The sequence below is a fragment of the Oculina patagonica genome, chromosome 5 (genome assembly GCF_052425735.1).
Source record: "Oculina patagonica isolate OP01 chromosome 5, crgOcupat, whole genome shotgun sequence".
In the NCBI taxonomy this organism is placed as follows: Eukaryota; Metazoa; Cnidaria; class Anthozoa; order Scleractinia; family Oculinidae; genus Oculina; species Oculina patagonica.
Window position 1 is genome coordinate 9,286,997 of NC_135762.1, and position 24,743 is coordinate 9,311,739.

Here is a 24,743-nt window from a genome sequence, read left to right on the forward strand (position 1 = left end):
CTCTATGCATTTATGAACTATCGGAAATTTTATCGGTAGTTTGACTAAGTAAACCAGTTTTGTCAGGTAATTACCAGGACACGATGAACTGAAAACGATGGAAAGGCACGGAGACCCTTGCCATCCATTTTTTTTTTATTTAGATCTTGAAATCTTAGTTAATTTTTTTAACTGTTAGTTTTATGAGCCGTGCGCGCTGTAAAATGCTTGTACATGACTAACATAACTATTTTTGTCAAGACAAATAAAACCATGACTAAAGAGAAATTTTTGGTTTCAATTTCTATCCTAACTGAGATCAAGCATCGAACGATCACTTTGTTGAATTTTGTTGTTGTTAAGACTGTATGTCGGATAAATATTAAGCGAAAGGTCTTATATGGCATATGCTAAACTTTCGCGAGATTGATTAACTTTGTGATGTCAAGTTGTGCTTAAAGCTAATAACTGTGGGTTTCAAAGAGTTTTTAGGGGAAATTAATTCTTCTAATACTGGCAGTAGATGAACCACGGCTGTTTACTGACAAAAACAAAACAACAACACAAAACAAGAACCAAACACTGACCAAAAAAGGAAACAGAAGTTCTCCATTAAAAACGTTGTAACTCAGCATCATTCACGTTCATGCAGTTTTCACACAAACTAAGGAATGTGAAACTTATAAAAAAGCGAAATTGTCGGCGGTTTTTGAAGTGGGATATGTTGTCCGTGTTCATTCATTATTTCAAACTGTTTCAGTATCCATGAGTATTTAATGTGTAATTTTTGGCCTATACACTTTGTTCATTTTTCTGTAGCAGTTATCTCTTTTTTCTTGGTTAAAACAAATCGAAATATTTCTTAACGTTCTAATGCCAGTATTCAAATTATTTCCTTTTAAATTACACGTCAAGGTAGATAGTTTGAAATAGTTTATTGCAATTTTAAATGTCAAAATCATTCAACTTTCTTTTTGTAACAGACGTTTAGCTTTCTAGTAGTAGTGAGCTAATAATGTGAGGCATTGGATACTGTCCAATGGCAGTATAATACGTAGCATCCGTTAGTGACACATTAACTATGCCCTGATCATGTGCGCTAGTTTTGTATTCCGCGATATCACTTTTAGTTCGCCTTAGACTTGAGAACTCGTCTTTGTCTTTTACCCACCCTTTCCCACCCGCGGGCCGCATCAGGGGGGAATGGCCTCGGTCTTGCCTCCCCCTGGGTGCGGCTTTGCTTGTTCCGGCAAACAATAAAGATGACTTTGATATATATGTATGGTTGTCGTTTTTATAGTGCTTAGGATTATACGTCTTAGTTTGGTGGCTGTGACGCCGGCTAAAGAACTAGAACAAGCATAAAAAAGATCAGGATCAACTAACAATCTCTCAATAAAATAAGGTGCAGTAGATTCTCTGGTATATCACAGGTAACTCGAGCAATAGCTACTTCGAATTTTTTCCTGTGTCGAGGTAAACCTTTTATCTTGAATCTGTCCAAAAAACGGCTTTACAGTTGCTTTGGCCAGCTTTCTTAGTGGCACTCGACTATCTCGAATGATCCCTTTTCCTGTATCATTACTCCTTATCTCGAACATGAATGAAATATAAGCTAAATAAGCGTCTCTTCTAGCGTTCTTTGTACATGCTCCACAATATTGTTGCCGAGCATATACTATAGAAAATACCAGTCATGTATTTACGAGAAGAAAATGTATTTGTTCAAAATGATGGTTTCGTTCGCCTATCCTTTAGTTAGAGGGAGGGGAGAACGTGGGTACGCAAATCAGCCCAACCCCGTGCTATTTTTGACTTGATCCGTCGATCTGCCACTGTGGTAGAAGCTTCAGTAAAAACACCGAGTTTAAAGAACATGAAATATACGCAAGCAGACTAGCAGCTGCTTTCCTCGCAAGAAGAAAACATTTTGTAAACGGCGTTGATCAGAAGTCACTATTACAAACTTTGAAACATTTTGGCAAAATTCGAAAACCCTACCAAATAGCTTGTCTTCCCCTACAAACAAATTATTTAAGAGTGTGTCCATAAGAGGACCAGGCAACACGTGCTACAGCTCATATCACCGATTTCGCCCAAACTTAGCATAAATGCTGGGTATGGTGAGCTATTTACTGTGACAAAACATCAGCTTAAAATATTTTATTCCCTTCAAGTTATGACACCTTTTGCAAAAATGGCCATTTTTCACTAATTTATGCATATTTAATTAGCTGACTTTGATTGACCAGTTCCACAAGAAAAAAAGACTTCTGAAAATAAAATTCACTGCATTATATTCTGTGGTTATTAGGCTTTAAGTACAATAATTCACTTCAACCGTCTGATTTGATTTCTTCTCCTCAAACGGTCTTTTGGAAGGTACACATTTCGTACTGTTGGAAATAGCCTCTAACTAGTGCCCAATATCTCCCATGAGCAACAACTTATATACATTATTCTTACATGGGTAATGAAATCCATCTCTAAACTTCACAAAAATGCCACAAAATGTCTGGGGACTTCAATATTTTATTAGTATTGAGGAACTAAACACACGTGACTTAACGATTTCTTGCTATTTCATCAAAATTCACCGAAACACAGAAGCCGTTTATTTGCCTCAATTTGGAATAAAATCGGTACTAAATAGCTAATCAAGCATAAATCTATAGATAACAATCAAACTATTGGCGAAGAAAAGGCAGTTAGGACATTTTTCGGAGCGTTTTCAGAGCCGATATAATTCGGCAATGTTGTGATAGCAAATGTAAAAATAGCAGCGAAAGATTTTCTTCAAAAGCTCGCTCAATTCAACATTTAGGCACATCAAAGTTAAGAAACAAGAAAGTAATACTACATACATGCCACTTATCGACACACAGATGCTTTCTTTTGAAGGATTTGTTCTTCCTCGCTGCACTTCGATCCTTCGATCGATCTCAATTGACATGTACTGTTGCTTTGAGGCGCGATGAACTTAGCCAATACATCGTGGTTCATTCTTCGTGAAAGGTGTAAACAGGTTGTCAATAAAGTCATTCAAAGAGCTGTTCAAAGTTCACGGAAGGACACTTCTCTCAGCCAGTTTGAATGAAATAAATTTAACTGGAAAATAAACAGCCCGCCATGTTGTATTTCTACCTTTGAGCCTGCCGTTTCAGTCAGCGGTACGGCCGTTCACTGGGGCAAGTACGTAGTGTAGTCATCATATAGTTGTTTGACTAAATCCTATATAGGGATATTCATAGAGGGGATACATAGCCTAGCCCTACACAGCTATACACACCTATACATAGCTTAACACAGCTATACACAGCTATACACACGCGTGTTCATTTGCTTTTCCTCCGCAAATGTTTGTTTTCGTTGGAATAAGTAGCGGATGGCGTTATCTACCCTCTGAACAACCGGGGCTTGATCTTAGCCTTATAAGTAGTGTGCGTTTCTTGTAAAAGTGAGAATTTTTTTCAACTTCTCCATTGAATTTTTTTGATAAATAGTTGATGAGAAATACACTGGATGCAGTGTAATGTATGCGATGCAATCAGTTTTGATGCTCTGAAATTGAGCTCTGAAATGTCGGAAACCATTAAATAATCAGAGCAAGTTTTTTCCATCTTATATCAGGTTAAAATTAGTATGTTTTTCTGTTTTTTTGTTGTTCCTTGTTTTTTTGGGAGGTGGGGGAGGGGGTGAATATGGACATTCGAAGAAATGGCGGTCAGGTTGTCAGCCTGGCCTGTGTACATCTATTCCTTCTGTTCAAATCGTCTATATTATATTACACTTTGGCAGCTAGGAGACTGAATTTGTACCCACTCTCTTTTTCAGGATCCCACAAAGTTCTCCATCTGTCCACTGATTTACCGATAAACGTCATTACTGCAGTTTTGTTTTAGAAAAGGGCTTTTATGGGGACAAATTTTTCCTCCTGAATGCCCACATTGAAAGTGACGAATTGCGGCCTCAAATGATAATTTTCTTCATCACCGACTCAATTTAAGTGGCTATGTGAGTTACAAAGACGCGAATGCAGACTTTTGTAAAGAGCTTAAACCCCGCATTAACACTAAACAAATTTATTGCAAGACTAGGACTACGCAAGACGGCAAAACTTATTAGCTAATGTTTCAACCAGCACAGGTAGTCTTCTGTCTTCTTCGAGGTCAACGCGAGGGAAACCCGTTTTATTTTTTGTTGTTTTCTCTCTCTACATTCACACCTTTATAGATATATGTATACACCTGATTGAAGAAACGTTGACCCGTGAAAAGCATGAACCATGAACGATGCGACCCAAATGTTTACTGGGAAATTGGAAAAAGTAATCGTCTTCTGTGACAGAATGAACATAATAATAAGACAGCTTGCATAAATCATGCTTTCAAAGCTCTCAAGGAAAAAAATGCCTTGATTATAAATAAATTGAACATTACTAAGCGTACCAATGCTGTCTACCCAGAGTCCCATTCGGTCTTATCGTTCATGGTTTGTGCTTTTCACTGGTCAACGTTTCTTCAATCGGGTATATATTTGCTGCGCCATATAGACTGCGTCGCTAAAGGCATTTCGTGAATACTTTGTTCAGTTCAGCACAGACGCTCCCCCAACTAAAGCACTTGCGCAAGAAAGACCACCTGCTACGATTACAAAACCTACCTCGCTCTCCACCGGATAGTGATTTATCCCGTGGTAAACGTTATTCTCCAATTTTGCTGAGTTATTCATTTTTTCCCATTTATGCCCCGGGAGTAAGGGAATTTGGTCAAAAAATGTAATCGTTATGCGCGGTATTAATCACTATTTCCGCCAGGGGAGGGGAATTTGAGCAAGCAATAAAAAATACAAATGTCTGGAAAGTAACTGGGAGACGTTGACATTTTGATTTGTTTAACTGTGTAGCGTCTTTTATGCTAAAAATAATTGTTTATGTTCCAAAATGACGCTAAATGGCGGTATAAAACTGCTCCGACGTTTCGGCAATACTACCTTCTTCAGGATGCCACCCCAAAAAAGGCAGTATTGCCGAGACGTTGGAGCAGTTTTATACCGCCATTTAGCGTCATTTTGGAACATTAACAATTATTTTGATTTGGTTGCCGTGCATGCCGACCGTTGAACATAAAAATCAAGAACTCTGTTTCGGTGAAAGTCAAATGGAACAGCATTTTTTCTGGAAAATCTCTTCGGAAATTGACGGAACGTCAGAAATTTTCTTATCATTTGTAAGGTTTCCCAGTTCTAGTCTCCCATCCTTCGGAAAGAAATAACAGGAAACTGAGCTACAAATGGTAAGCGACATCTATTTCGGTTGGTTTGCTAATTTTGGAAAGAAGCCTTTCAATTTCAACCGGTTCTCTCCAACAAATGGTAAGCACCCTAGAGTTTGTTCAGCATCACATTGCGGTAAACACGTCAAGCTGTAGCGGAGGAAATAGTTTTCCCCACGACAATTTGAAAATATTCTCATTTTCATCACAAACGCATCCAACGAACACTCGCAGAGGAAAAGCAAATGATCGCGCGTGTGGTCACGCGTGATGGACGCTTGATGCCCAGTGAACGACCGTACCGCTGACTGTAACCTGCGATCAGGCTTTCTTTTTTCGCGGCGGAGGGAAGGCGAAAAAAGGAAAGCCTGATACAATTACTCCTCAAGTCGTCTGCCGCCCCCTAATTAGAATATCTGTCAACGTCGTCGAGAATGTCGGCGATGCCATCAGATAAGCGTGATTAGCGCATTCAAATTATATTTTTACTCTCACAAACATGTGTTTGAATTACCCTTTTTGAACGAGCTGTTCGGATGGTTTTTAAAATTTGTTTTCTGCAAAGGCTGATTTTGTGTAAGGCTCAGGTCAGACATTTCAAGGTCGAAGTTTTCGTCACTGGCACGATCGTCTCGCGTCTTTGGTGGTTTGATGTAATACTTTCGACACCATTGGTGGTAGATCACGCTCTTGCCGCATCCCGTCGAGAGCACTGCCAAAACATCTTTTCTTTCACAAACTATTCGTCGAATACACTCCCTTTGTTCGTCTTTAAACGTTTTGTGAACAAAACTCTTGAGAGATTTTCTAAAAGCTAGAAGAACTCGCTTTATTCCGCTCAACACCCGCCATGATAACAATCATCTACGCGTGATATTTTTGGACCGGAAACTAGACTTGAACTCAATTAGCCAATCAGGATAGAGTTCTAATGTTGCCTTTTGTTTCCTAACCAATCAGAAAAAAGTCCAGATTCTGGACTTTTTACAGACGACTCGACAAGTAATTGTATCAGGCGTTCATTTTTCCGTTGACCCCTCCGCCGCGAGAAAAATAACGCCTGATCGCAGGTTACGCTGACTGAAACCGCAGGCTCAAAGGTAGAAATTCAACATGGCGGCTGTTTATTTTCCAGTTAAATTTATTTCATGCAAACTGGCTGAGAAAAGTGTCCTTCCGTGAACTTTGAACAGCTCTTTGAATGACTTATTGACAACCTGTTTACACCTTTCACGAAGAATGAACCACGATATATTGGCTAACTTCATCGCGCCTCAAAGCAACAGTACATGTCAATTGAGATCGATCGAAGGATCGAAGTGCAGCGAGGAAGAACAAATTCTTCAAAAGAAAGCATCTGTGTGTCGATAAGTGGCATGTATGTAGTATTACTTTCTTGTTTCTTAACTTTGATGTGCCTAAATGTTGAATTGAGCGAGCTTTTGAAGAAAATCTTTCGCTGCTATTTTTACATTTGCTATCACAACATTGTTGAATTATATCGGCTCTGAAAACGCTCCGAAAAATGTCCTAACTGCCTTTTCTTCGCCAATATTTTGATTGTTATCTATAGATTTATGCTTGATTAGCTATTTCGTACCGATTTTCTGCCAAATTGAGGCAAATAATTGGCTTCTGTGTTTCGGTGAATTTTGATGAAATAGCAAGAAATCGTTAAGTTACGTGTGTTTAGTTCCTCAATACTAATAAAATATTGAAGTCCCCAGACATTTTGTGGCATTTTTGTGAAGTTTAGAGATGGATTTCATTACCCATGTAAGAATAATGTATATAAGTTGTTGCTCATGGGAGATATTGGGCACTAGTTAAAGGCTATTTCCAACAGTACGAAATGTGTACCTTCCAAAAGACCGTTTGAGGAGAAGAAATCAAATCAGACGGTTGAAGTGAATTATTGTACTTAAAGCCTAATATCCACAGAATATAGTGCAGTGAATTTTATTTTCAGAAGTCTTTTTTTCTTGTGGAACTGGTCAATCAAAGTCAGCTAATTAAATATGCATAAATTAGTGAAAAATGGCCATTTTTGCAAAAGGTGCCATAACTTGAAGGGAATAAAATATTTTGAGCTGATGTTTTGTCACAGTAAATAGCTCACCATACCCAACATTTATGCTAAGTTTGGGCGAAATCGGTGATATGAGCTGTATCACCTGTTACCTGGTTCTGCCCTGTTCTCTCACGGGCACACTCTTAAACTTTGCATGATGGCTTTTTTTTTGGTCAACAGTTTGCTTGGTTGAAACTTAGTAAAATGAGTGCATGGTTTCGTCGTCCACGTGGGGCGATAATTTGGTAGATGGTTTTTAAGGATACAATTTCACTTTGTGAATGAAGGTGGACGTTTTTTGCTTTTGACAAAAACGTCGCAGAGAAGCAAGGCACTTGGACTGTTACGTTGAGTGTAAAACTGACGACTTGCAATTTAGCTTCAAGTCCAGATTACGGTAGGTTTGTTGTTTGCTCGAAATGCAAACTACAAACCTAATCGCGGTATAGGTTGCAACTTCACTTTGTCCATTGAAAGGGACCCAAGAAATGAAAACTCGCCCTTTGAAAAAATGCAAGGTATTTTATTTCACTGCTGATCTGTCCATTAACATTTACATTTTGGTAGGCAACAATATTTATTTTTGAGGGCAAATATTTGAATAATCGTTTAACGTTTTCATCAGTCTATTCCTCTTTTCGGCAAAACAATATATTTCGAAACTCCTTCCGCATGGCGCGGTTCATGACGCCATAAATTATCGGATTAATCCACGCGGAGAAAGTGGAGAATATAGGATAAATCGAATGTGCAGCGGTGGAAATAGACACCTGAAAACCAAATGATAAGAAAAACGTGACAATCAGTGGACTCCAGCATACAGAAAACCCAAGAACAGTAGCAAAAAGCACTCTAAAGGTCTTGATCTCTTGTGCACGTCTTGTCCCAGAACAGTTTGCTCCTTGCTGTATAGAAGGGACAACGACAGCGTTGTGATGCCTGACAACGCGATAAACACTGCCATAACAAAACACAACTATTAACATGAGGAAGACGAAAACGCATCCATAAAAGACATAGGTAACTCTCTCTATTCGCTCATCAAGAAACGTTACCTGACAGTATAAAGTGTTTGGATTCCATTGGTACATAACTTGTAATGCAAAGATCAGAATTACGTCCTGTACAAACAAAACAATCCATACAACAAGAATCGAAGTGATAGTTTTCTTTTTGGTGAAAAATACCGGGTATTTATGTGGCTTTACAACGCAAACATATCGATTTATTGATGCGAGCGCCAAAATACAGAGCGATACATTTGCCCAATACTGAGCAAGAAAACCAGTGAATTGACACATATTGAAACCAAATGGCCATCTGCGCAGACCTGATGCGATTGTTTGAAAAGGAAGGTTAAAAGTTGCCATTGTTACATCTATTACTGCCAGAGACAAGACGTAAAAATTGGTGACAGTTCTTAGCCTTCTGTTTCGTTAGAAAGCGATACAAACAAGCGAATTTCCCAGAAGTGACAGAAGTGTGGTTGCTGATAATGCGACGGTTTGTATGGCAGCCGTCGGCAGGCTTCTTGTATCGTTTATTATTTGTTCCATGGTGATTTCACAGCACTGACACACTTCTGTTGTTAATGGTCTACGTTTCCCTTAATTTTACCGAGTAGAAAAGGAGTTCCTTTCCTTATCAGAAGAAAATGAATTGTGAACACTGTTGTTAAGACTGCCTGGATAAAGCTATCAGCCAAATGAATACAATTTTCCTTCGGTAATGACTTGTCCTGTTATTAATGTTTCGTGGATGTTTTACGCTTCAAGTTAAGTTGGAAATTGATCACACGGGTTGATCGCCGTTCTATTGTGTACAACTAATAGGAGAAGCAGCGTTTTTTTTAATTAAAAGTCGAAACAATATTGCTTCAATTTACATAAGCTTATTTTTGAAAGAGATTCAACCCAAACGAAGTAATTACTATTTGCTGTACAACGAACCATATAATTAAAAAAAATAAATAAATATGTGTTTATAGTGGTCATGCACTTAGCTTCATATCTCAACGAGATAGCTAGTTTACAGGCATGCCACTGAAACAGAGGAAACAAATAATTTATAAATGAACATAACAAGGTTAAAAATCCCGGCAGGAGGCAGACCAGTTGGCTATATACAAAGCGTGGTCGATGATTTGAGTTCGGGACAACCGAGAAACAAATTCAGCTAGTGGCAAGGGCAGGCCTATATTGTAATATTTTACAATATAAATAGCTCAAAGAGGTGAGAACCACTAAGCAGGAGGCGGAAACTGGGAGTAAACGGAACGGTCGATGCCATTCCAACTATCGGTCGATACCTTTCTAACGGTCGTTGCCAATGTTGCTATTGAGGGATGATGGGAGAAATCACAAAAACGTGTTATTTTGCCTAATATTCCGTAACACGGAATGACAGACCTATGCAACTCCTGCTGTGTGTCCATTATATTGTTACAAGACTTTGTAACAACGTTCGTAACTTTGAACATTTGCCGTATAACATTCGGTCTTTCGACCTTTTTGCTTTTCACTTGTTTCTGAAGGGCACTACATGCTGTTTTATTTGTAGGCAGTATGAGTTTAAAAGAGTCTAGAAGACATAGGTTCTGTTACAGAGCTATAGAGGTGTCTAACTCTACAAACAGGACACCTCTATAGCTCTGTAATTTACTTCAACGTTTGCTAGTTAGGTTTGTTTTGGAATATATGCTTTAAACTCTCAAAATGCTTGCTGTGAAAGGACAATATTCCGTGAAAATGTTGTTTACTTGCATTTACAGTTAACCCTCGTTAACCCTGGTTATAGTATTAAATACGTTAAATGATTAAGACATTGGCGAGCTTAACAACTGACAGTGAAACTGTAAAGCAGTAGTTGACAATTAAGAACGAGGTTTTGATCTTTTCTAGAGTCTTGGAGGAAAAGGCGCGAACTTGAGTAAAAAAGCAATGTCTGCTGTTCCAAAAATATACATTCCAGAAGTCTTTTGAAGTGTTTTTTGACAAAAAAAACGAACAACAGACTGCAATTTTACGTATTTATGTTCTGTATGAGAAGTTCGTGATGTCCGCTTTATCGAGATTCAAAACAATAAAAGCTAATAAATTCTGTCATTTTCCCTGAAAGTGTCCGTAATTGCGTAATAGCGAGAATCCGTAATAGCGGGAGTCATTTCCAATCAAACCTCTGTAGCTGTAGCTTTTTCGGGGATCTGAATTTTTTCCGTAATGGCGAGTTGTCCGCAAGGCAAGAGTTGACTGTAATTTGTGCTGGGCCGGCATTTTAATTAATACTGTTGCAAGATGTGTTGTGCCGTCACGGATTATGTCTGGCTTTGCCAGAGACTGGTATAGCTTTATTTCGAGAAAGCTGAAAGTTGGTTTCAAAGGAACATTTTGTACATGTGTTGTAAAGGTTGTGCTTCTTGCATAATTTTGATCGAGCGCTTTTTCTTTTGAGCTCGAAATTTAGGTTTTACCTCCCTTGTTCGTTGCATTACGTTGGCACTACATGAAATGTAGATTTGAAACCTCGCACGCGCAAGTCTGTTGACTGTTATGCGCGTTGTACATGCCACTATGTGGTTTAGTTCAGGCAAGACCATGATTTTGAGCCTCCATATTGATCACATACCTTACCGGTATTTGGTTCTCTGTACTATAGTTGCTGGCGCAATTCGTACATCTGCTTGTGGTGTTTACCCTTTCAGGGGTTATACAAAGAAAATGGTGGAAAAAATGCTCTCGGAAGTCATCTATGCGGACAGAAAAACACAGATACAGAGAACGCATAAAAAGCTTCTACCCTTTGTCACGCAATTTCAACCATCATTACCATGTTTGAAAAACATGCAAATGGACAAATGGCATTCAATACAAGAACAACCATTACTCAGAGAGATATTCAAGGAACCTCCCTTAATCTCTCATAAAAAAAGAAAAATTGCAATTCAAGCGGCATACAGCAGGAGTCGTTACAAACGATCTACGGCTCTACGTGTTAAATAAGTCTATGCCCCGAAGGTCGTCAGGTTTCTTTCTATGTTTTTCACTTGATAATCGATATCTTCAGGAAGTTAGACTTCTTTAATTACATCGAAGAATGTAGAAATGGATCCCTGGAACAGAATATTAGGTTTTTTGCGTTTTTACCCGTCATCCCTCAAGAGCAACGTTGGCAACGACCGTTAAAAAAGGCATCGACCGTTTATGAAACGGAAATTTGCGTAGGCGCTGGTTACACCCATTTCATTCGCGTGGCATCCTGAATATTTATTTGTGAAGTCAGTAGCAATTATGAGGTTTTAATGCCCGTGTATGTAACATTCTTCATTGGTCTTCCCATGTGTTTAATCTTATTTTGTTATACGAAAGCGTTAATGGCGTCATTAGACGACATAACGTTGCCGTCAATCCCTCTCTGCAGGGAGCAACAAGACAAGGAACGGTAAGTGCACACGAGATCCAAGCATCTCGCGTTCTCCTGGCCGCAGTTATAAGATTGTGCTTTTGTTGGATTCCGTCAATAGTTATAAGCTGTTTAGAGAGAATTGCACAGCTTTCCATGCCACCATTTTGGCAGTCCCTTTACGGACTATCTCCTGCGTTGGGCTTTTGGATCAGCCCAGTTATATACGGCGTCATGAATAGAGCCATGAGGAACGAATGTTTGAAATTACTAAGATGCCAATGACAAAACGGTAACTGAGATAACTCTCTTATTTCATAGAAACTGTGGTTTGCTAGTGTGTGATAAAACACTGAAATAACACTCTAGATGTGAAAAGGTTTCAGTGAATAAATGATGTTAATAGAGCTTTGAAATAAAATTGTCAGCATTGTCAAGCATGCGCGGAGAACCAGTTTAAAATCAAACCGAACAAAAAACTATAAAATTAATCTAAAGTTTGAACAGAAGGGAACTCAAGAAATATCTCGTTCTCTATGTCGCTAAGTAGAAAATTAACACAGCATTCAATACGCCATTTCCGAGTTACCCTTTGCCTCTGTCTCAAAACGAGTCTACGTGCGAAACCATTCATATGAAAATGAGTTTCACCTACAGGTCCATTTTCATGCAAATTAAACTCATTTTCATTTGAATGGTTTCGCACGTAGACTCGCTTTGAAACAGAGGCAAAGGGTAACTCGGAAATGGCCTATTTGTTAAACATCAAGCCAAAATCAAGTTTTTCAATCTTAGGCCAGAAATCGGTATAATATTTGCATCAATCCGATACAAATACTTAGACCGATGCTAGGTACAGTCCTGGAAAAAACTGTCGAGACGTCTAAATGTTTTAGTTGCCAAGTTGCGCTGTTTACTATATGGAATTTCGATTGGATGTATGTTTTACTGTTTTTTTTTTTATTTACAACGCGTGGGTCATAAAAAACAAACTTATAGAAGAAATCTTAACATGAGGAGGCTTAAACAAATTCAACCTGAAGAAATACCGCCAGTTTACCCCTTAGGAGGTTTCAATTCTAGACCTGGCTTTATAAATTGTGTCAGTTGTGAATAATTTGAAGTAGAAAGGAGAGAGGAAGACATAATAGAAACATCCATTACTATTTGACAAATCAGCTACAACTAAGATAAGTTGCTGGGAAAGGGTCGTTTGTTGAACCAAAATTTTACAACGGTATTTGAACTTCAACTTTTTCAGGCGTCTAAAGTTTCTTACCTTTTTTATTGCAACAAAAATCGCTTCTAAAAAAACAAACTTCCTTACACTACAGTTATAACAAACTGTTTTTTTTTCATAATTGGTTCTTAGTTAACCAATTGCAGTTTATCTTTGAGAGGCGGGAAGAAAACTTCATTCTCCTGCGTCAACAGTTTTCTAGTAGCATTGAAGAGACCTCTTTGATTTGAGCTCTTTTTATTGATGACGTTGGTGTTCATGAGAAAAATAGCATAGCTCCTTTTTTTCTTTGAAAATGGCTAGATCAGACGAATTCCTTGTGCGACGCCATCTGCGTTCGGCCCTCCGTCGCTCTCTCCTAGCATCCCTGATATCATCATCATACCATGGTACAAGAGGACGGACTTTGATGGTCTTTGTCACCCGTAGTGCATGACCATCCAGTATCTTGGATAGTGTTGTGTTGTACAGATTTACCGGATCCTCAGAATTTACTGCCGGCTACAAGAAGCAACTCATAAGTTTAATTTACTGCATAATTTCAGTCTTCAATTTAGAAACTTGCCGATCATAATATCGCGTTCAGTTTTGACTCTGACATCGTAGTAATTTAAGAAATTCCTTCCTCATGGCTCTGTTCATAACGCCGTATATAATTGGGTTGATCCACGAGCTCGAAGCAGCAAACAGTAAGTAAAAAGATAGCCACAATGAGGGCGTTTGAAGCTGTGTAACCCTTTTTAAAATGCTTATAACTATTGCAGGAGTCCAACAAACCCAAAATCCTATAACTGCAGCCAGGAGAACGCGAGATGCTTGGATCTCGTGTGCGCTTACTGTTCCTTGGCTTGTTGCTGCTTGCAGAGAGGGATTGACAGCAGAATGATGTCGTCTAATGGCGCGATAAACGCTTACGTAACAAAATAGGATTATACACATGGGAAAAACAATAAAGAAAGCTACAAACACGGACGCTGTAACCTTACTATCGTCGACTCTAAGCCCTGTCATTGGACAGAATAAATTTTCAGGATGCCACGCGAATGAAATGCGTGTCACTAGCGTAACTTTTAAGCCTGCAGTCAGTGTAAATAGCCACACGAAGAGATCGAAAAGACAGTTTTCTTCTTTGTGAAGAGAACGCGGTAAAGCTGAGGTTTAACTACGCAAAAATAGCGGTTAACGGCCGTCAGCGCCAATGTGCCAAGGGACACTCCACTCCCTCGGTAATAACTTGTCCTGCTATTTATGTTTCTTGGATGTTTTACGCTTCAAGTTAAGTTGGAAATTGATCACACGGGTCGATCGCCGTTCTTTTGTGTACAACTAAATAGGAGAAGCAGCGTTTTTTAATTAAAAGTCGAAACAATATTGCTTCAATTTACATAAGCTTTCTTTTTGAAAGAGATTCAACCCAAACGAAGTAATTACTATTTGCTGTACAACGAACCATATAATTTGCGTCATTGCATCGAAGGAAAACTCCCGGAACGCAATTACAACTGAATCATCATCATCGTCATCATCATCATCATTCGCCTCAGCAACGTAAGGGATTCTTCCCTCGTCGCGATGCTCATGACACCATTTATGATTGGGTTAATCCACGAGCTGAAGAAAGCAATCAATGATGGTCTGATTTGCTGTCTTTTCGTAGCTACAAAGTCTTCCTAAATAGTCTTTTGCTTCCGCAATGGTAATTGTGTGTTGCTGAGTGCATTTTGCACAAACTTTGGAACTGAACATCAATAGCGAAACAAGCAGGCTGAAATTTAAAATAAAACAGACAAACTCTTACTGGAAAAAGGGCAAGTAGCAAATTATTACAAAAAAATTTACCGATTAAATCATAAAGTTTTAGTTAAACGATGACTCTGTGTAAACAATGCGTGATATATGAGGCTGTTTCTTTTAGCGGATGGTGGGGGCAGGGGGAGGAAGGGCGAGACCTTTTTACGTAGTAAAGGATGCGATAACAACACGGGAGGCAGTAGAAAAGAAAGCAGGAAGTGGGGTATCAAAGGTGGCGGGAAATTACTTAAAATGCTTAATATTTTGCAATATAAATAGCTCAAAGAGGCGGAAGGAAGATGAGGAAATCGGGAGTAAACGGATCGCGAGGTGGAAGGTCCCATCCTCCTCCTCCCCCCCCCCCCCCACCCATAAGCTTTGTACCACCGATGGAAATAATAAGTGCAATTATAGCAAATAGCAATTAATTCGTAAAGGTTTAATCTCTTCCAAAAGGGAAGCTTATGTCAATTTAAACAATAGTGTTTCGACTTGTAAAATTTAATTAAAAAACGCTGCTTCTTTTCTTAAGTTGTACACAAAAGAACAGCTTTCCACCACCGACTGTGATCAATATCTAACTATACTTGGAACGTAAAACATCAAAGAAACATCTTACAGAAGGTTAATCACTTATTACTGAGGGAAAAGTGCCTCCAAATAACAGATTACTTATCCTTATCTTAGCAACAGTGATTAGAATTCGTCTGCTACTTGCTGAAAACATTCATGTCTCAACCCAGAGAAGATACAAGAAGCCTGCCAACAGTCGCCGTACAAACTTCCATCTTGATTCTAACGATAGCACTGTCACTCGCGGGAAACTCGCTCGTTTGTCTCGCTTTCTACCGAAACAGGAGATTACGAACGATTACTAATTTCTACGTGTTGTTTTTATCTATTTACGGCTTAATTATTGCCACTTTTTCATATCCTTTTGCTGCAATTGCCTCGGGCTTACGCAAGTGGCCATACAATGCCAAATTCTGCAACTTCAACGGTCTTCTAACTTACTTAATTTCTGGAGTGACGCTTGGCACATTGGTGCTGACGGCCGTTAATCGCTATGTTTGCGTAGTTAAACCTGGACTTTACCCCGTTCTCTTCACAAAGAAGAAAACAGTCTTTTCGATCGTCTTCGTGTGGTTATTTACATTGACCGCAGGCGCCATAGCTAAGGTGGTGACACCCATTTCATTCGTATGGCATCCTGAATATTTATTTTGTGAAGTCAGCACCAATTATGAGGTTTTAATGCCCGTGTACGTAACGTTCTTCATTGGTCTTCCCATGTGTTTAATCTTATTTTGTTACGGAAGCGTTTATCGCGCCATTAGACGACATAACGTTGCCGTCAATCCCTCTCTGCAAGGAGCAACAAGCCAAGGAACGGTAAGCGCACACGAGATCCAAGCATCTCGCGTTCTCCTGGCCGCCGTTATAGGATTTTGCTTTTGTTGGATTCCGTCAATAGTTATAAGCTGTTTAGAGAGAGTTGTGCAGCTTTCCATGCCACCATTTTGGCAATCCCTTTACGGACTATCTCCTGCTTTGAGCTTTTGGATCAACCCAGTTATATACGGCGTCATGAATAGAGCCATGAGGAAGGAATTTTTGAAATTACTAAGATGCCAAATACAAAATGGTAACTGAGATAAATCTCTTGTTTCATAGAAACTGCGTGATTAAACACTGAAATAACACTCTAGATGTGAAAAGGTTACAGTGAATAAATGATGTTAATAGAACTTTGGAATAAAATTGTCTGTATAGAACCTTTAAAATCAAACTCAAGTTTGAACAGAAGTGAACTCAAGAAAAAAAACGTTCTCTATGTCGCTAAGCAGAAAATTAACACAGCGTGCAATTTGTTAAACATTAAGTCAAAATCAAGTTTAACTTCAATCTAAGGCCAGAAATCGGTATAATATTTGTATTCATGCATCCGATACAAATACTTAAACCAATGTTAGGTACAGTCCTGGAAAAAAAAAATGTCGAGACGTCTAAATGTTTTATTTGCTAGGTTGCGCCGTTTACTAAATGGTATTTTAATCAGATGTATGTTGTACTGTTTTTACAACGCGTGGGTCATAAAAAACAAACTTACAGAAGAAATCATGAGGAGGCTTCTTCAAATTCAATCTAAAGCAATACAGCCAGTGTACCCCTTTGACTTGTTAAACGCAACGCAGGAGGTTTCAATTCCAGACCTGGCTTTATAATTATGTCAATTGTGATAATTGTGAAGGAGAACTGGGAGAGGAAAACATAATTGAAACATCAATTACTATTTGATAAGTCAGCTACAACTAAGATAAGTTGCAGTGAAAGGATCGATTTTTGAAACACATTTTGACAAAGGTATTTGAACTTCAACTTTTTCAGGTGTATAAAGTTCTTTCCATTTTTATTGCAACAAAAAAAACAGTTCTAACAAAACGAAACTTCCTTACACCACAATTTTAACAAAAATGTTTTTTTTTTTTTTTTTTATATAATTGGTTCTTAGTTACACCCCTACAAGATCTTCCTTCTCCTAATGTCGAAAAAATGACTCCTGAGGATCAGAATTTTTTGAGGTGAAGTAGCAGGTTTGACCTCTTTGTCCGATAGTTTCCCTTGGACTCCGGATCGAGCGGTCCGGGGTCGAGCACTGGTCGAGTTCATTGTGTTGTGTTCTTAGGAAGGACACTTCACATGGTCGCCCCAAGTTACGTCGCCCAATCCAAGTCACGTCGCCCTAAAACTAAAGTTAAGTCGCCCCAAACGCTAATGTCATGTCGCTCCCAATTAAGTTCAATCGCCCCTAACTTAAGTAAAGTCTTCCAGTGTTTGAACTTGTGTAAGGAAAAAAAAGCAACAACTACCTAGTTACGCGAGTCGCGTAAAGCACTGCAGAAATTATAGTTATCCGGATGTTTTAATAAAAAGGATATTTTGACTTACTATGTTTCGTCTACACGATATGACTTGTTTTGGCTATATTGAAGATCGGACAGACGAACAAAATCTCCTTCAAGTCCATGATACGTGTGCGTTGAGAAGTGTTGTTCATTTCACTTATGTCCAGAAATGCACGCAATGACGAAATTGATGAAATTTCGTCAATTCGTCAAACCAGCAAAATTATGTCAGTAACCGCAACTGATACACCGCTGATGGTTTTGACAAATTCTATGAATTTGGCGAAAAGGACGAATTTGACGAAATTTATCAAATCAATCAGAAAACTTCTGTATTTAATGATGTTTTAGAAAGCCACCCCTATATTAATTGTTTTTATCAAAGTTGAAGTCAGAAAGGAAAAATTTAATTTGATCACTTATGGTCGCTCCCTAGTTTTTCTCCAAGGAATATCCCATCGTTTAATTATAAAATGATTTTTCGAGATCTTTGTTATTTCATATTACAAAATTCTACATTTCTTTGATTGGACAGTTTCATTATTAGAATGTCCTCGAAATCGCTTTACGTGTCATTTGTCGTGCATCGTGGCCAAAACTGTACGATAATTACCGTGCAGTCATAATATGCAAATTAGGTCTTGTGATATGTAAGTTCTGCAGAACATGATCATACTGAGATTCCAAAAGAAGACCATAAGACCATATGTCGGATAAATATTAAGGGGAAAAGTATTATATGACATGTGCCAAAATCCTGCGGGATTAATTAACTTTGTGATGTCAAGTTGCGCTTAAAGCTAATAATTTTCGGCTTCCACGGTGTTATTAAACGATCTATTTGGGCGAAATTAATTCTTCCAATGCTGGACCACGGCTGTTCACTGACAAAACAACAATACAAAACAAGAACCAAACACTGATCAAAACAGAACCAGAATTTCTTCATTAAAAACGTTGTAACTCAGTATCATTCGCGCTCAGTTTTCAATGACATAAACTAAAGACTTTGAAACTTATAAAAAAGCGAATTGTCGGCGGTTTTCGAAGTGGGATACGTTGTCCGTGTTCATTCATTATTTCAAACCGTTTATCCATAAGTATTTAATGTGTAATTTTTGGCCTTAATGCAATGTTTATATTTTCTGTAGCAGTTATTGTTGTTCCTGGGTTAAAACAAATCGAAATTTTTTTTTACCAGTGTTCAATTTATTTCCACGTTAAGTTAGAAAGTTTGAAATAGTTTATTGCAATTTTAAATGTCAAAATCATGCAAATTTTTCTGTAAGTAGTTTCTGTAGTAGTGAGCTTATAATGCGTCTTAGTTTGTGTACTTGTGGCTGGGACGGCTAAAGAACTAGACAAGCATAAAAGAGATCAGGATCAACTAACAATCTATCAGTAAGGTACAGTAGATTCCCTGGTATATCACAGATAACTCGAGCAATGACTACTTCGAATTTTTCCCTATGTCGAGGTAAACCATTTATCTTGAATATAATCTGTTCAAAAAACGGCTTTACATTTGCTCTGGCCAGCTTTCTTAGTGGCACTCGACTAGCTTGAATGTTGTGTTGTCTCTTCCCCTGTATCGTTACTCCTTATCTCGAGGAGAAAAAGCAGCAAATATCAGCAAAATAAAGTGTCCATGCTAGCGTTCTTTGTATATGCTCCACAATATTTTTGCCGGGTATGTACTAAAGAAAATACCAGTCACGTATTTTCGAGAAGGCAATGTATTTGTTAAAAATGATGATTTCGTTTTCCTTTCCTTTCATTGGAGGGAGGAGAATGTGGGTACGCAAATCAACCGAAACCCGTGCTATTTTTCACTTGATCCGTCGATCTTCCACTGTGGTAAAAGGTATAGTAAAAACTTTTATGCAAGCAGACTAGCAGCTGCTTTCCTCGCAAAGAGTAAACATTTCGTAAACGGCGTTATCAGAAGTCATTATCACAAACTTCAGATTTAACTTAACAACAAGTTCTCGAAAACACTACCAAAATGGCCATTCTTTCCCTAAAAAACAATTATTTAATTTTGCATTGATGGATTTTTTTGATAAACAGTTTGCTTGATTGCAACTGAGTAAAATGAGTGGTTTATTCTTCCACGTTAGGCGACAATTTATTCCATTGCCTTTTAATTTAGGCAATGGAATAAATCAAAGAGAAGCAAGGCACTTTGACTGTTACACTGACTGTGAAACTGACGACTTGCAATTTAGCTGCGCATGCAAGTCCAGATTAGGTTTGTTGATTGCAAACTACAAACCTAATCGTATAGGTTGCAATTTCATTATGTCCAGTGAAAAGGAACCCAAGGAATAAAAACTCGCCTTTGGAGAAATGCCTTCTCTTTTATTTCAAGGCGATCTGTCCGTTAACATTTGCATTTTGGTAGGAAAAAATATCTATTTTTGAGAGCAAATATTTGAATAATCGTTTAACGTTTTCATCAGTCTATTCCTCTTTTCGGCAAAACAATATGTTTCGAAACTCCCTCCGCATGGTGCGGTTCATGACGCCGTAAATTATCGGATTAATCCACGCGGAGAAAGTGGAGAATATTGGATAAATCGAGTGTGCAGAGGAGGGAATAGACACCTGAAAACCAAATGTTAAGAAAAACGTGACAATCAGTGGACTCCAGCATACAGAAAATCCAAGAACAGTAGCAAAAAGCACTCGAGAGGTCTTGATCTCTTGTGCATGTCTTGTTCCAGGGCAGTTAGCTCCTCGTTGTAGAGAAGGAACAACGACAGCGTTGTGTTGCCTGACAACGCGATAAACACTGCCATAACAAAACACAACTATTAACATAAGGAAGACGAAAAAGCATCCATAGAAGACATAGGTAACTCTCTCTATTCGCTCATCAAGAGATGTTGCTTGGCAGTATAAGGTGTTTGGATGCCATTGGTATACGACTGGTATGGCGAAGACCAAAATCAAGTTCTGGACAAACGAAACAATCCATACGAAAAGAATCGAAGTGATAGTTTTCTTTTTGGTGAAAAATGCTGAGTATCTATTAGGCTTTACAACGCAAACATATCGATTTATTGATGCGAGCGCCAGAATACAGAGCGATATTTGAGCCCAATACTGCACAAAGAAACCTGTCAGTTGACACATGTTGAAACCAAATGGCCATCTGCGCAGACCCGATGCAATTGCTTGAAAAGGAAGACTAAAAGTAGCCATTGTTACATCTATCACTGCCAGAGACAAGACGTAAAAGTTTGTAATAGTTCTTAGTCTTCTGTTTCGGTAGAAAGCGATACAAACAAGCGAATTTCCAAGAAGTGACAGAAGTGTGGTGGCTGATGATACAATGGTTTGTATGGCAGCCGTCGGCACGCTTCTTGTATCGTTTATTATTTGTTCCATGGCGATTGCAAAGCACTGACACACTTCTGTTGTTAATGGTCTACGTTTCCGTTATTTGCACCCAGTAGAAATGAGTTTTATCAGCTTTTCTGCTGCTTTTCCTGCAAATTTTTGTGAACTGTTTCGTCGTATAATTCCAAGTCGAAGAAACCCGTTGTGGAATTAGGCGTGCGAGATAAGCCAGATTTAAATCGGACGATATAGAAGTTCAAACCTACCGTTTACGAGTTCGAAAAAAAATAAAAAATATTCAGTGTTTCAGCAGCATGTGTCCTGAACGCTATTATTTGCAGGAAATTGTTAATAACATTTTAAACTTCTTTCAACCAATCGATGAAGCAACAGCATGACTTCAGTGCGTAGAACAGAAAACGGAACGAAGAGTCGGTTAGCTGCCATTTCTGGTTGCAGACGTCTAAGTAAAATTCACCTGAAATGGCAAGTTGACAAGTAATTTCCTGCCATCGATTTAACTGGTTTACATTTTCTACGCTACCAGTCAAGTTTGATTGCCAAAAACAAACAGCTCACAAACCATTCAAATATTTACGCCTAAGTATAGGACAAATCAAATCGATTAATATCTTACTGAAGGCGATACACCACCTGCAAACATTGATCGAATGCAGTGTAGCACTAAACAGTAGGTTACTCAGGGTTCTTCTGTTTCTCCCTCGTCTGCAAAACGAGTGACTTTCTTGCCACTGCACAACACAGGGTCATTAAAAGACAAGATTACAGTCCGGTGTATGACGACAGTTTTTCGTTTTCTTCTTCACCTCCAAGATTATTTAAATGATTGTTTGAGAAGTTATTAGTGGTGTTAAACTGCTGGAAATCATTTCTGCAGAATGCAAAAGCCTTTTCTAGAATTTATTTTCCAAATACAAATTGCTACCAACTGCTTTTGAAAGGACAAGAGTCGAGCGGAAAAGATAAATTATTGTTAATCATTGCCAATAAAGGAAAGTCGTGCAAATTAATTTTTTCAAGTAGATGCAAAAAGAGTGTTTAGAATTATAATAATATATGCTATAAAAATTACTGTACGACAACTGAACCGATGAAAAGCACAAGATCAATTCAAGTGAGACTGTTTTGTAACTATCCTTGAAATCTGACAACGATTTATTGTGAAGTCCCGAAAATCTTATACCCGTCGGAAAAAAATGGAAGGAAATCACTGCATCAAAACGATGCATTGCATCGTTTTTGAATTACACGGCGTACGGTAGAACGATGCAACTTCATGCAGGCATGTAAGAAAGACAAGGATAGATTTTATTTTCTTGTTCTTCTCCTTATTCCTTAGGTTTGCTCGCCCATCGTACATTGTTTATTCACCCTAGTTCTATCGAGTGCAGTGGCTTTTCAAAGCCGGTGATCTGAATAATTGCTATATCCTTTAACTTATTTCGGACTTATAGCGGCCCCTCTTGTTTACAGTAGTTCACGGCAACTCAATCGGACTGCCCGTTTTAGCTGTTCCTGCGCTCTTGTCGATCTCGACAATCTTCCTTCACATATTACTGGGTCATTAGTAGTAAAAACGGAAGAGCTTAACAATAATAATTGCCAAGAAATTCACTTAAATTCGGGATCTTCACGTTTCTTCACTCGAAACTTTTTTTGTTTTCCTGCTGCCGGAACTAACGCCAAACACTTTTAACTTACCCGGCATTTTTTATCAAAATTTGTTTCGTTTCCTAATTATTTTGCATGTCTGTTTGTTAGGCAGTGATACCATTCTAAATCTTTCTGCCTGGGAAAAGTGTCAACCATGCAAAGGAGATTTTGTTTTGATATAAACATGTAATCCTCGAGTTCGTCTTGCTTTACTTTTATTGTGAGTTAATGTATGCCTTGAATACCAAATTCATCCGCTGTCGGTTAAATGAGCGAAACAATTAAAAGAAAAAGTAGCGAATGTCCGCTAATGCATGGAAATGGGGTTTTGAAAAGACACTGTAAACGCTTTTAATCCTCGAGTAAATTGTACCGAAGAACATGACGTATTTCCAGTAATCTCATGTCTAAATGGCCAAACAGGGCAAAAAAGGAAACCATATTCGGCCGTAGGGTAAAATAATAGTATACGAGTTTAAATTATGAAAGCAATTCCCAAATGCTATCGCTCTATTAGCAAGCAAGCTTCATTCAACCCAATTAACTTTGGTAAAGAATTAAGCTACTTATAAAAGCAAACTGATGATTATCATAAACAGAACAAAAGCGTTTTGTGTATTAAAGCCACCGGCCGGCTTTATTACATATGACAAGCGGAATTCTAGAATCTTGATATATAATAGACGCAAATTTAAACTTCCTCTCAGTGAAACTGACGTTGTTGGGAGTTTGACGTGTTGACGAGAAATACATCAAAAGGCAGGGGCTAGCAATCGATGATTTCATTTACAATCCATTATTTTGTTACTGGCAGATGAACGACAGTTCTTCAGGATAGTTTTGATGTTGTTTTATACCTTCACAGCCATCTTCTGAATCGACACTAAAGCGTTATGCACTGAAAGAAGTACAACTCGCTCCTTCAATCTCACATTTACAGCCCTTGAGGTCTTTAAGGTAAAGTAAATTTTTGTTTTTGATGTACAATTGAATTCTTTAAAATCCTGATAACTCGAACCTTCAAGGAAAATCGAAAAAGGTTCGAGTAATCGGGGGTTCGAGTTATCGAGGGCAAAATTAGTAAGAAAATGACCTGGAGGGCAATCGAAAAAGGTTTGAGTTAGTGCCGGGGAGTTGAGATATCGGGATTCAACTGCATGTAGTAATATTTGCCGATCAGATCAGATTACTGTAGAAAAGAGTAAATACCTTTTACGGCGTCGTCAACAACCGAGGCAACGAAACCGAAATACGGAAGTTTTGATTTTATTATTTTTTCAGTAAAGCGGATAACGCTTCGAAGTGACCTGCAATAGACGTCGATTTTCCCTTTTGTCTTGCTGTCTGTAACACGCGGTAAAAAGACGAAAAAACGACTGCTCGCGTAGCCAAGACAACGGGTAATTAGACTATACAGGGGAAAGATACACAGAAAAAAACAGCGAAAATTGATGTTCCTTGTATGTAACGCTGGCATTTTACGCTTGCTTCGCCGAAGCGGAGAGGATTCTCGAAAAGGTAGACAAAAATACAATACGAAGAAAAGGCGAAAAAGTGCCGGGTAGTTGTTGTTATTCTTTCTATTCGTCTATCAGTTTCTCTTTCCTTTAATAATACTCTCCACAGTCGTCATCCGGCAAAACTGCTCTACACGATTTCGCAATTTTATTTGTGTTTAATTTAATTCACGAGTACACGACACAGCTTAAACATGGAAGTTATGCAAAAACTGGCCCGAGACCGTAATAATATTCATCTGTAACTGCGCGTATCTAAACAGGAAGCCATTTGGCAGCTTCCTTTCAATGATATGATGAACGACCGGCGAGTTCAAGGTGAGAATTGCAAATAGATTTATAGGCTTATTTCTTTAACTTCATTTCCATTAAATAATTTGCCTAGATGTTGCGATTATTCAATTTAAAAGCGTAAATATTCGCTAAATATTGTGGAAAAGTTGTCACTTTAGAAACGATTCAAACTGTGTTTACGACATGTAAACATTTCGAAATCGGTCACCCCTTTAATTTAACCTCAGTTTTTTTTATTTCGCTTATATGAGCTCG

At 38.4% G+C, this 24,743-nt stretch overlaps 2 protein-coding genes and 1 pseudogene across 2 annotated transcripts in view; 1 reads left to right on the top strand and 2 right to left on the bottom strand.

Moving 5' to 3' along the window:
• Positions 1-7,949: 7,949 nt before the first annotated feature.
• Positions 7,950-8,879, bottom strand: LOC144654988 (histamine H2 receptor-like; annotated as a pseudogene).
• Positions 8,880-20,121: 11,242 nt separating this feature from the next.
• LOC144654989 (melatonin receptor type 1A-like) lies at positions 20,122-21,051 on the bottom strand. The gene has a single exon (XM_078515214.1). The coding sequence runs from the start codon at positions 21,049-21,051 to the stop codon at positions 20,122-20,124; it is 930 nt and encodes a 309-aa protein (XP_078371340.1).
• Positions 21,052-23,406: 2,355 nt separating this feature from the next.
• Positions 23,407-24,743, top strand: part of LOC144655403 (octopamine receptor beta-2R-like) — an 11,384-nt gene continuing 10,047 nt past the window's right edge. Inside the window, exon 1 of the mRNA XM_078515665.1 lies at positions 23,407-23,634. The gene's annotated coding sequence lies outside the window, so the exon portion shown is untranslated. The remainder of the gene's footprint in view (positions 23,635-24,743) is intronic.